The sequence below is a fragment of the Argentina silus genome (assembly GCF_951799395.1).
Source record: "Argentina silus genome assembly, chromosome: 15".
Taxonomy (NCBI): domain Eukaryota; kingdom Metazoa; phylum Chordata; class Actinopteri; order Argentiniformes; family Argentinidae; genus Argentina; species Argentina silus.
In genome coordinates this window covers 9,596,353-9,610,227 of record NC_139669.1, presented here as the reverse complement: position 1 = coordinate 9,610,227, position 13,875 = coordinate 9,596,353, and the positions used below count along the sequence as shown (strand labels likewise).

The 13,875-nt window shown below is 42.7% G+C and overlaps 1 protein-coding gene across 1 annotated transcript; it reads left to right on the top strand.

Annotated features, from left to right (window-relative positions):
- Positions 1–6,770: 6,770 nt before the first annotated feature.
- On the top strand, positions 6,771–7,986 carry LOC310815864 (homeobox protein MSX-2-like; the record flags this gene model as incomplete). The annotated part of the gene is made up of 2 exons (XM_083685808.1): positions 6,771–7,107; positions 7,538–7,986. The coding sequence occupies 2 exons, from the start codon at positions 6,771–6,773 to the stop codon at positions 7,984–7,986; spliced, it is 786 nt and encodes a 261-aa protein (XP_083541934.1).
- Between the last annotated feature and the right edge of the window lie 5,889 nt (positions 7,987–13,875).

Below are 13,875 nucleotides of genomic sequence, written 5' to 3'. Positions count from 1 at the left end.
AACTGGTAGAACAAGGATATACAGTAATTATTTTTGGCTGGTTAATTACATCTGGTAAAGGTGATTGTGTGTGTGTGTGTGTGTGTGTGTGCGTGCATGCGCACATGTGTGATCGTGACTTAACTAATTAAGTTCTTGCTGAATCCCACACATTGAGACATTCTATGTACAATTTCCCTGGTTTGTCTTTGAAGATTATCGTCTTTCAGCTTGTTTACCATATTTCACATTTAAACTGCCATAATTTGCAGGAAGATCAAACAAGCTCAATCATTTAAAACAGATCATTCTTTTTCAAAACGGTTAGTGTCTCACCTACCTTGTAATTAGCTCAGCTTGAAATGGTAGAATTTGTCAAAATTACAGTTTTGCAGCAGAAACACCCAAAACAACATACCATACAAATTAGTTGTTACGGTTTCATATTTTCTTCCATTCTTTGGTTTCAGTATCCAATTCTCTGCATATGCTTGCTCTCATGAAAAGAATCTAAGATGAAGAAACATTTACAACAGTTAAACATCAGTTACTGTAAAGCTCTGGAAACTGTACAGCAGCGTACACTTCAGCATAGTTTCTACAGGGCTTGTGTGAAGCCCAGGTCAGACTAGTGGAGAGAGGTCTTTAGCAGTGGAGGCTGGTGGAGGTAGAAATCGGAGGACAGGGCTCATTGTAATGCATGGAACGGAATCCGGAATGGTATCAAACATACTATTCCTAATTCCATTCCATGCATTACAATGAGCCCGTCCTCCTGATTTCTACCTCCACCAGCCTCCACTGGTCTGCAGGTACTGACATTGAAACCTCTTATGTTTTTAATCATTGTTAGTCTACCCTGAACAATGATAACAGATTGGATTTAAACAGTGCCTTCCCAATGCCTAAAGGGCATTGTATTTCTAGGTGGGGGGACAACCCATCTCAGTAGTGCCAGTTCAGCAGGAGATAGGAGGTGAGGTGGCACTCAGAGTGTCTTGCCTTTAAATCACCTGAATAGAGGTACAGTACAGGTACTGTATAATCACACCCTGCCTGGAGGAGCCAGCACGAAGGCGCCACTCTCAGAGAGACTGCAGATGGTGTGTGCGTGTGCGTGTGTGTGCGTGTGTGTGCGTGTGTGTGTGCGTGTGTGTGTGCGTGTGTGTGTGTGTGTGTGTGTGTGTGTGTGTGTGAGACATACAGTACTGTCTCTGCATTCATATGGAGACAGGCAGACTCTGTCAAACTGATAGATGTCTTTTTGCTCTTTCAGAAAGGGACCTTGAACCTTCTCTGGTTCTAGTTCATGTCACGGTCATGCATGTAGGACGAGACACAGTGTCCCCCCACCATTTATGATGGAGGAGAGAAATGTTCCGTCCGACTACCACCCACCCATCATGATAGCGCTGCATGCTGTGTGTAATGTTCTCTCTGGTGATTTGAATGGTGCTAAATTGTTTGCTTATATTTCACTCTAGCCTGACGTGGAGAAATTGGCCTATTGTGAAGGCATTAAGCTGCATGAACTTTATATTAAGTACAAACTAGTACTGTATGCTACAGAAATAAAAACATAAATAAAGAACTTGCTTTTTAAATCCTACCTGCTCCAGCCCACCTTTATGATTCTCTTCCATATTGTCATATACATTATGAGGATTTGGGGTCCAATAAAATCTGTTGTCTGCCCAGTAAAGCTACAATAAGCCTGAGAAAGTTGAAGACAAACACCAACCAGACATTATGCACATTACGCATGTACACAACTGCAATTTGATGTGGTGAGGTGGGGATTGAAGTTTAAATGCTTTCATCAATCAAGGGATTTGTTTTGTTTGGGTTTTCACATTATGAATTGAGTTGTGTGCAGTAAATGATAGTATGTGAAAATAAGGCAGAGCACCAATGAGATCCATCAACTAACCATGAAGCAATAAATGCAAGAAATCAAGGGCCTAAATGACCAATAAGTAGAAAACACATCCGACCGCTGTCTGTTTCAAGTCTTCCATGAGATAATTACACTCAAATTGTAGCTTGTTCCCTCCTTGGTCCTCCCAGCCTGTTTGTTGAGTTGCATAGCGAGCGCTTCGGGACATATAGCACAATCAAAATAAACAAGACAGTCCAAGGGTTTACACTGCACAGCCATTGTACCCGGCATTGTCCAAACACAGCAACTGCTTTGAAATACTTACTGGTATTCCTATTTTCACATCCTTAATTAGAAATTAGGTCTGATTTTGTTGACAAATTGTGGCCCATGACTGTGGCTCTAGCCTCTTCTGGGACCCTTTGGTTCAGTTTGATGAGTTGTGCCACGAAGCAAACACTGGAAAAATTAAAGAGCAAAAACTAAATACACCATCAATTATTCTTACAGTATGGACTTTTGGAAAGTGGTTGCAATAGCTACATTCATTATAATTAGGACCTAGTGGCATGTTAGAACTGTGGTCATTTTTCTCTGGAATTGGTTATTCAGAAATTGGGAACAGGAGTAAAAGAACATGGTCGTACACACACACCACACACACATTTACACACGCCCGCGCACACACACACACACACACACACACACACACACACACACACACACGCGCTTACTCACGCTTACTCACTGTGGTCATGCAGCTAATTGCCATTTTGGGAGTGATGGATGTTAGCATTATAACAGTGAATTCATCCTAAAGCCTGCATGTCTCTGTGTGCCCCAAATGGACCAGAACACTCTTTTCCAAGTTGATTCCTACGTGGGAAAGTACCCTTTTCACTGTTGTTGTTGTTGTTTGGATTAAAGCTCAGATCCAAACTACACATCAAACTTTAGTTACCTTGAAGTTAACTTTTGACTTTTCTTAAGGCTCTTTCCGTTGGATCCATTTTGACAGGTTCCAAATGAAAAATGAGGCTAAGACCTCTGTCTATTTAGCCTCAAAACGGTCTTTAGACACAGTGAAAGAGGTTATGGGCCAGTCTGTTTTGGAGGAGGGTACTGTCTTTAACTCAGTGGTTAGTTTGAACCTGTCTCTAAACTAATGATTACCAAGAGCCGCTGACACAGCTCACGCCCCTAGAACACACCGGGGTTATTAACCCTCTTAGGTTTGACAGCTCAGATTATGGGTTGTCGTACCCTGAACACTGCTGCCATACACTGGACCTTAGAATGTGGCTGTCAAGGGTTCTCATCAAGGTAGTCTGCTCCTAGGGAAATTTGTCAGTGCTACTGTCGCCTCAGGCCAGCTTCTGGAGTAGATTTAGAACAGAGGATTTCTGTGAAGCACTCAGTGTCAATAACGTTGTCACAAAACATTATTCAAGTACAACTGGATTATAGAGGAGACAGAGACTGGTCCTCTGTGGCTCAGTTGGTAGAGCATGGCGTTAACAAGGCTAAGGTTGTGGGTTTGATTCCCGCTGGGACCATATATACTGAAAAATGTATGCACTCACTGCAATGTAACTCACTCAATGTAAGTCGCTTGGGATAAAATTGTCAGCTAAATGGCATATACAGAGAACGATCTATAGTACTGTATGCCCCACAGCTAAGCCTATAGGCTCTCACCGGGTCTAGAAATGAAGCATTCTGGTTATTCTACACCTACGGTCCTTCGAGTAGTCTTTGCTGTATAAAGAATGTTATAGAAAAACTTGCTAAAGTCTTTTCGGTGACTAGTAATGTAAAAATAAATGACCATTTGTGCGAAAGCAGGCGTCTGTATCCTCTCCCCCATCTCCTGTAGAGACAGTGAGACTGAGCTCAGGCGGAAAGGAGAGCCGTGCTAATTGGTGTTTAGGGTAATCAGTGGGCCTCCGCTCTACCTGTCTGCTGATCCTGAGGCTCATGCTGAGACCATGACACCATAACCTTTGGCTGGACAGTCAGGGCTACCCAGAGCTGTCGGCACCTACCCCCTAAGGCTGTCCCAAGAGGTGTGTGTGTGTGTGTGTGTGTGTGTGTGTGTGTGTGTGTGTGTGTGAGAGAGAAAGAGAGAGAGAAAAAAAAGAGAAAAAGATAGCAAGAGATTAGAGGGATATACTGTCTACCCCCAGACAGACCCCTGCTGGGCTTGACACGTCCCCTCTGCCCACCCCAACAGGGGCAGGGCGGGCAGAGACCCCCTAGGCTGAGGGGCAGTGGACAGGAGAGGTCTCAACTGATAGGACCTAATGGGTGGAAACTAGAAGGATGTCAGTGGACACTTGTTTACTCTATTCCTGGGCTACACTCTTTCCCCTTACTGAGATTTCCCATCCCGTACATCCATGGCATGCACTTTATGATGATGCACTTTACATTAACAGGGAATCATTGTATCAATATTTAATCGAGCTTTATGTTTTTTTTTTAATGAACTCACTATCAGTGTACTGTGAACATGAAGGTGTAATAATAGACTTCTGACAGTCCTCTCTCCACCTCCTCCTCCACAGATCTGATGTCAACCTCTGGCTCTTTCTCCCCTTAACTGCATCTCCAGCTAATTGCTTCCTCTACTCAAGTAATTAAATTACTGTTATTACCCTTGAGGTGAATATGTTCCAACTGATTCCTGACCCAACTCATTTTCACACACACACACACACACACACACACACACACACACACACACACACACACACAAGCATACACACACGCAGGCACACACACACACACACGCATACACACACACACACACACACTTACACACAGATCATAAAGTTAGCGGTGGGAAACTAAGAAGGATGAAAGAAAGGCCCCTAATTGATTTGCATGCTTTTACAGGAGAGTGAGCTCACGCTGTGAACACACACTGATTCATACAGTACAGGGTCTAATGATGCTGTGGGGTTGAGGGGCTGAGGGGCCGGGGGGGTGTGGAGGGGGGGGGTGGCGGTGGCAGGCTCCTGACACTGCTGTAATAATCCGCATCTGATTACAGAGCTAGAGCCTCTGGGGCCTGATCACAGAGCAAAGGCTCAGACACATAGGAGGCACTTAAATGTTCCTATGCGTGCGTGTGCGCGTGTCTGTGCGTGTGCAGTGTGGGCGCACGTACTGTATAAGGGGAGGGAGGGCAGACTGAGCACCCCAGTAGTTCACTAATAGGAGTGAATGAGGGAGGGAGACAGTGTCCCAATTAGCCTTAACTTCTCTCCTTGCTTGAAGGAGCACTAATCTGAAAGACATGTTGACATGAGAAATCGATGTAGCGTAGAGTTATCCAGACGTTTCATCTGTCAGTGGTAACGAAGGAAAGGAGTCAAGGTGGCGCAACCATTTTGCAGAATGGTACCCACTACCCACTGAACAGTGGGCAGAGCATGTAGAGAGCACTGAGAGCATGTAGAAGCAGCAGAGAAGAAGAGGTATTTCAGCAAGCAGGGTTTTGCAGCAAGCAGAATATAAATGCACTGCATCACTGCAGTGCACAATCATAATGAGTTGCAAACTTGAGCAACGGTGGTCTGTTTTTCCCTTGAATTCCGGATTTTGCCGGATTCGGTGCTTGCTTGAATAGCACCATTACGACTTCGTTTTGAAAGTCAGATGATGCTGTTGGCTTGCTGGTGGTGTCTCCTTATACCTGCTGCCTGCAGCCCTACAGGTATGAGCATCAAACAGTCATGTGACCTGCTGCGTCTCTGCTGGGAGACGTTAGACTAGAGGTAATCACAGCGGGCGCCACACACCTCAGGAAGGTAGCAATTTTCCGTCATTACCGTTAAATCCTGCTTAAAAGAGCCGGATTCCACAGGCCTAATTACAAGGTGTTAATAATAACAATGTAATGACAGTCATTTTCAAGCCTGCCTAAAACCATAATCCTTCTCTCAAGTGCCTTTCACAGTCAAGTGTTTCGGTAAGTGCATGAAGAGGTCTGAAGTCTAAAACTGCCATAATTCTTATTGATCACTATTGCGATTACTCCCTTTAGTGGTCTCTTAGGTTATACGAGTTTCAACATGAATCAAGGGCTTTGTCAGCCTCCAGAGACCTGTGGCTGTTTCCTTTGTGGGGAAGGAACCTATTGGTGCAAGTACAACACAGCTCTTAAGATGTCACCCTGAACTGCTTTCATCTGTGTGCCATCGACGCCCTGAGACAATCTGTTACAGCCAAACAAATCAATCAGGCTAACAGCAGTGACACACACAGGAGGAGACACAAGGGCAGGCTTTTGGCATACTACTCAAAATGCCTCTACTATCAGCCCAGACTATCAGCACTGGACTGACTTTGGCCAAAACAGCACTATTATTTCTATCCCACACCAATAATAATAAGCAACCTATAGTCTTTTATCAAGGGTATAGCCTTATTTTAATCAATCATTTAGGACTAGGTTACTGTCTTTGTCTTAATCAAGGTATTTTTCATCAAATTAATTTGTAAGATGGATTGTATAGTCATAGTTATGTTACATGTTGAAATAAACTGTGAGAACTTCATCTAAGAAAATCATTTTCAGCAATTTTCCCTCTTCCTCGCGCAATTAGCGGTAAATTAGGCTGATGTTTACCTGACCCGGGAGTGTGGCCCCGGGGGTCTCTTTAACCTTAGGACCCCACCCCGAGTGCCCTGAATCGCACTAGCCAATCATAAGGCTTCTTCTGAGGCTGTAGTTTTGGCACAGTTATGATTGGCTGTAAATCCAAGTACTTCAAAAAAGTTTTCTTTTGGCAGAGTTTAGTTTCCGAGTTTACCCTCTCCGTGTCACCACGGAGATTAACATAATTTTCATTATATAACAAGTTAAATGTGTTTTTAACATTCAACTTTTGTCACAAAAGGAAGCATGACCTCTCCATTACATTCGAGAGATGGGTTTTCAAACGATGAGGATACTCGACCACCGCAGCCAAAAGAGCGCAAAGCGCAGGTGTCGCCTTTACCTTTCAGCGTGGAAGCGTTAATGTCGGACAGGAGGACACATTGCGATGTAGCGAGACGACATGGTGGAACGGTTATCGCCACATCCCGGGGGAATTATTCTTCTTATGTCTCCAGAGAGTCTCACAGTCCAGAGGAGTTCCCTCCACAGTTTGTCCCAGCTTCGCCTGTCAAATCAGAGACATCGGAACCTGGGGACTGTGCGTCCTGGATGTCATTGTCCAAGTTGTCTCCGCCGACCCGTAAGTGCTTCAACTCATGGGGAAACTTTCAGCCTATACATTTTATACGTCTATACTTTGTTTAAAATGACTATATATAGTTTTATGTCACAAAACCCTTATAAAGGTGTTATAACACTTCACTGTTCATCATTAGGATAGGCAATTTAATTTGTGTTTGTATTTTCGTTCGTGAAATAATTGTCACTGACACATTTTTGATTATTTATTATTAACAATACTGTTAGTTCTTCAACATTACACCTGTATTAATGTCCAAAGAGTATCTATAGAAACTATAGAGACTATACTGCTTAATATATAATTTACATTAGGCTACATTGTACTTGTGAGGCATTTAACAGACACTAGGTATCTAATTAAGTGTTAGTTCTCAAAGTCCTGTCCTCAACATGACTCTTTCTACTCTTTTCTCCTGTCCTCTGTGCAGGGCAGCTCAGTCCCCCTCCCTGCCCCCTTAGGAAACACAAGACCAACCGTAAGCCTCGCACCCCCTTCACCACCTCCCAGCTGCTGGCCCTGGAGAGGAAGTTCCGCCAGAAGCAGTACCTATCTATCGCCGAGCGGGCTGAGTTCTCCTCCTCCCTAACCCTCTCCGAGACCCAGGTCAAGATCTGGTTCCAGAACCGCCGAGCTAAAGCCAAGAGGCTGCAGGAGGCCGAGGTAGAGAAACTCAAAATGTCTGCTGGTGTTGGAGCCAAACCTATGTTACACTCCGGGTTCTCCTCGCTACCATTCCCTCTCAGTGTTAATCTGCAAGCGGCACCATCATCGCTGTACGGACAGGGATATCCATACCGCCGAACCCCTCTGCTACCCACCGCACACCTGGGGATGTACGCCTCACCTATGACCTACGGCCTGTTCCACCTGTCCTGAGACCAGTACACTGTGGAGGGATTTCTGGTGTGTGTGTTTGTGTGTATTTGAATGGAGAGGGGTACAGTAGTAATGTTGTAAAATGCACTTTACAATCTGAGTTCAAATTACACATTGCTGCTCAGGTGCCCTAAACATTGTCGGCCAACATTTACATTTGTATCTAAGTGTCCTGATTGTAAGGCCCGTTCCCAACATCCCAGGTCAGTCTCATAATTCAAAAAATACAAACTACAGTATTTTTTGCAGGGTAAACATACAAGTGTCTTAACTCATTTAGTGCCACTCTCTCTCGGTGGTGTGTGTTCCAGAATTCTTTGGCAGTTCATCAGTTCACAGAGTCTTCTGTGCATTTTGTCAAAGCTTTTCAATACCAAAGATAACTAATTGCGGTAAGGTGGAATATTGATTTTGCTTTATGTGTCTGATTATTGTCATGAATACCAGATTAGTTTTATACTGAGATTATTGATTTACAGTTATTACCCTTCCTGTATGTTTTCTAAAGTCCTCCTGATTCTGATACCAAAATGGCATGCTTTATAGAAAGTTTTGTCATAACAGATGATATTGCTTTTTCAGCTATATACCTTGAATAATCAAACATGTTTGATGAGCCAATGATTTGGAATAATTCATTAAATGTATCTTATATATGAGTCCCATTGAAAAGTCACATATTGAAGTTGTTTAAGTTGCGTCAAAGGTACAGTACTGACAATACTTGTATATTTTTGCTATACTTGCAAATTGTTAAAGGGGCAATCTGGGATTCAAACAATAACATTTAGTAACAATGAGAGATGGGGTTGGAGAAATGTAACCACTCTCAAATATATAGACAAAGTTATGGATGCAAGGACTGACCATCCATGAGATCAAAATGATCGTTTTAATCATGTTTTGAAGTTGTACAGTGTTTACAGACAATGTTAGTTCTGATGGGGTCAGACAATTGAACTAAACTCATGTATAAGTTACGTTCTTCAAGAATCAATGGCTTATTATATCAATAATTGAAAAGCCTAAAAATTGATGTACCAATCCCAGATTGCCCCATTTTAGTGCTGAATATTTATTAAATAAATATAATATATATTTTATGACTTGTATATCCATTTGTGAAGTGTCAATTTTTCATATTTTTTGACAGAACCAATTAAATGTTCTATGTTGAAAATTATATTTTGTCCTCTGATTCAGTGTTTGGCAATAACCTTCACCAGCTCTTCATAAAAGTATTACTGTATTTATTTTTAGCCCGAGTAATTGATGCTAGTTTTCTTGAGGGAATTTTATCATTATTTCTCATTTATTAAATTATAATATTTGACTCACTTTTCCATATAGATTCAGGCTACACTGTATTTAAACAGGAGCACTGCTATTAAGATGAATAACAACATCTTAATTTAAGTGGTTTAATGATTAATTATAATACATCATCTGATTATTTGCTTCGATGAAAATGACCGTAGCATTGGGCCGACTCACTCCACAAACTCAGAGGGTGGCCGGTAGTGACTTAATTCTTTTTAGATTGAGTTAAGGGGTTAGGCAGGTCTAACCAGTCGGCTGATAATCTTTGGAGGCTTTGAAGTTGCCCCTCTGTGGTTTTCTCTTTCATGCTGGTGGTCTTAGTAGAAATTAATTAAACGGTGTCATTACATGACGAACCATAACATACAGTGTACAGTAAGCCGATCACTGTGCTATTTAGCTCCCTTATCTCTCCAAAGTGCTTAGAAGAAAGAATGTCTAAAAGCCTAGAGTCATACTATGGCCTGGAGCTGTACTGTTCTATCTCTGTAATAACATGGATACGTGTGTGTGTGTGTGTGTGTGTGTGTGTGTGTGTGTGGGTCAACTGGGTGGCCAAATGAAGAGGTGTTGTGCCTTACTTTAAACACATAGAATTATATTTACAAGAACATTTGACATTTTCTGCAAATAACACATCTTGCATTTCATTTGATTGTTAACATGTGTTTTCCATGTTGCTGGCTGGCACAGAGACTATGCCTTATGTATTGAGTTAAACTGTATCCATAAACTGTAGACCTTTAATGATTTAATGAACCCCCCCCTGTTTTGTCCCTGAACTCTCTAAAATTGCAGAATGCCAGGCTCTACTTCAAGCAAGCCCCGGCTTAATTGTGCTTATCCTGTGATTTTTATTCCAGCGCTGTGTGAAATTGTACTTGTGTACTTAACGATAACGAACTGAGGACATTATATGAGTGGGTTCACTCTCTCCTCCTCACTAAGCAGCTCACTGGCAGCCCAGAACAGAACCCTGTGGAGTCTTGCGACTATTAGCACATATTTCACAGTCCATTTCCCTGCCTCCATTTTGAAATGAAACCCGGCATTAGGCCGATAGCGAGCTCTCTTGATGGTTTAGATTACCCAGGAGTTCAGTATGAGTCTTTTAGGGAAACTCAAATTGGGGAGACAGGCACATTCTCACAGGCTCAGGTGGCCCAGACTACCTGAGATAACGGACAACTCTCATTTGTTCCCATACTGGTTTGTCATTCACTCTGTTTCCAGTCGCATGAAGTCGCTTTTACTCATGAATTATCAGCATTAGTCATAGTATATCCCAGTTTGTTTCAGTTGTCAAAAACCATAATCATCATCTTGCTTTTGCCTCGTGCAATACTCCAAAGGTCCACTAGATGTAGAAATAACCTCTCTATTCACTTCAGTACAGTAACTGCAACTCGTTTTCCAGATTAATTATCATTTGCATAACTGTACTATTTGTTTATCGAATACTGTACATCTCAAGAAACATCTCAGATGTAATTTTAGACATATTAAGAGTTTATCAGCATGTATCATTTTAAACTCCTTTGAGTTAGATAACAGTTGTTTGCCTCATCATGAATGCTTCAGTGAATAAAAGATCAGACCAGGTTAGTGTATGATGTACAGTCATGTTGTAGCAGCTGTCTAACCAGTAGGGGGCAGATGTTGGTTGTGTGAGACTTTCTGAGATCAGTATCAAGCTTGCCAAGACAGCCATTAGCCTCATTTCTCATACTTCAGTAAGATAAACAACAAATATACACTTAATCCTGAAGGTCTCTTACATCTGACACAAAGCGTGCGTGTGTGTGTGTGTGTGTGTGTGTTCTCCTCTCCTCTTCTCCTGTGCTTTCCAGCGATGCATTCTCCTAACATTAGAGAGCACCAACTTCATTGTACATGACATTAACCGGAATTCAATGTCTCTCTACTTTTACAATTCCATTACATTTGTCTAGCCCGTAGCAGGTTTTTGCCATAGAAAAGCAAATCAAAGCCCCTGAACTCTGCATCCTCTCTGTGTGATGCAAGTGACTGATGTATTCCTAGCTGTCCTCTCCCCTCCCGTCCATGGATGAGTGAGAGGGTGATTGAGAAGGGTTTCAGTGTAAATTGCACTCGGGAGCAGAGCAGACTAGCGCTCCATTGAACAGGAAAAAGGAAAAAACAACAACAACACACATTTGAAGATCAATGCTCAAAAGGGCCCCAGTATTGTATCGTAAATGTGACATAAAAGGAAATGAATGAGAGTAGGTATTACACCTAGGACAGTCAGAAGTGAAGAAAGATACTTTTTTTAAGTGGTATCATTAGGGGAGACGCTTTGATCTTGTCTTCAAAGCTGCTGAACAGGTGTGTTTCATAAAACAATCCCAGCTTTATCCTCCATCTCTCGGCGGCTAGAGATTTGGGTTCTGTAACCAGCCACATCTTCTTATTCTGCCATTATCTCTCTGATCTGTCTTCCAGCATCTCTCCCTTACATTTCCACTTAAAGTGAAGAAGTGAATCTGCATCACATGCTACAGTAGGTTGGAGCACAGAGGCCAAGAGCCTTGCCACTTGTACAGTTCTCTGTATGTGATACTGGTAGAAAACCATTATTCTCTTCAATGTACCTATTAAAGTCTGTTCCTATAGCACTTTTTATAAGTACTTTTGTCACAAAATGTGGAAAAAACAGCAACCCCAAAAAGCAAGTGTCCTCTAGTCAGACAGACCCCTCACAGAGGAAGCCTGATCTTAACTCAATTGTAAATACACATACAAACACACACGCAGTCACACACACACACACACACACACGCACATACACACACACACACACACACACACACACACACACACACACACACACACACACACACACACACACACACACACGCACACGCACAAGCCTTAATGCTCTAAAACTCATGAGTATTAAATTCCCCTCAGCTATTTCTGTCTTGTCTGAGAATGTTAGATCTCAGCTCCTTCAGCTGGCCATCCAGGGATGCTGAGGCCTGTTTCTCTCTATCCCAGACAGACAGTGATGTCAATGATGGGGACGATGTTGCACTCAATGAGGTCTTGCACTTTAGTGTCTCCACACCCCAGGCAGCAAACGTTCTCATGTACACACATCCTTTTATTTCATTTTTTTTCTGATGAGAGAGCAAGGTTGAGAGGACCTAGCCACGAGCTTGTAACCATGTATAAAACATTCACAGGCCTAAAATTAAACCAACACTCAATGCCCCTGCTTGCTCCGGCCTTGGTGGGAGGCGTGTCAGACAGACTGCAAAATGCATGAACCTTTTCAGGCGCAGAGAAAGAAAAAAGAAAAAGAAAAGAATATCCAGACCCCTTTTGTCTTTTAAAGGGGGTAAAAAAGACAAAAGTCTCCAGAGTCCTGGCTGTTTGAGGATGAAAGGTGAAGATGAAGTGTACTTAGTCAAGGGTACCAGCGCGAGGGGAGAGAAGCCATCAGAGGATAAATAACTCACTGTTGGATCTTTGTGGGAAAAAACATATTTTTCAAGTGTGATTGCTCTGAGGTTCACAATGTGCACCACACACACACACACACACACACACACACACACAAACACAAACACAAACACACACAAATGCACCCACAAGCACACCCACACGCACACGCACACGCCTCCCATGGATTGTTATTGTTCCAAAGGCTCATGATTGGAAAATAGCTCTTACCCCCTGTGAGGAAACCCAGTTCTCAGTGCTGGTTGCTGATTGTGTCTCTGGTCCTGAAGTGCATTGATGTTCCTCTGATGTCCAGAGATAAACTCTTCTGGTCTTGGCTCCTTTTGTGAACCTTTGAAACTGACAGAGTGTGAAATCACATTTCCTCCATATGGTAGATAAACGCAAACATACAAAGATCTAATCACAAAATACAGCAAGTGAGGTTTTCAAGCAAAAGAGATCTTTCGTTCGTTTGTAAAGTGTGAATATAGTAGAATCCCATACCTTTAGGAGTCAACATCTTGTTTTGTTCTGAGATAACTGTGCTGCAGGGGACAGGCCAATGTCAACTTCAATAGCAATCTCTCAGTAACATCCATACATTGCCCTGTAGGCGGTTTCCCCTGCCAGAGTCTTGCCAGAGCACTGCCATCTGCAGCCTTCGCCATCCTGCATGTCTCCTTACAAATCTACCACGTCCGCTATTGTCTCCTGAGATCCAATGAGTCATCAATCTCCCCTATGGCCCCCATTGTACTGAAGCAGAACTAGCCTTCTAACAGTTCTCCGTGATTAACACACACAGACAGACACACAGGCACGCATGCACACACACACACGCGTGTGCACACACACACACACACACACACACACACACACACACACACACACAGGCCTAGATGTGAAAAAGGGCTTTTGGTAACCCTGAGCACTGATAAGCAACAGAGAGAGTCTGGCTCACAGAGCCTGTCAGAAGGAGTAATGGGAAACGCTTTGGTTTAATCAAATGCTTTCTAAGTGGCTTAATCACACTTTGTTCACATATTCTGATTCTGGAGATTGGGGACTGGATATGATTCCATATTAATAGCTCTTCAG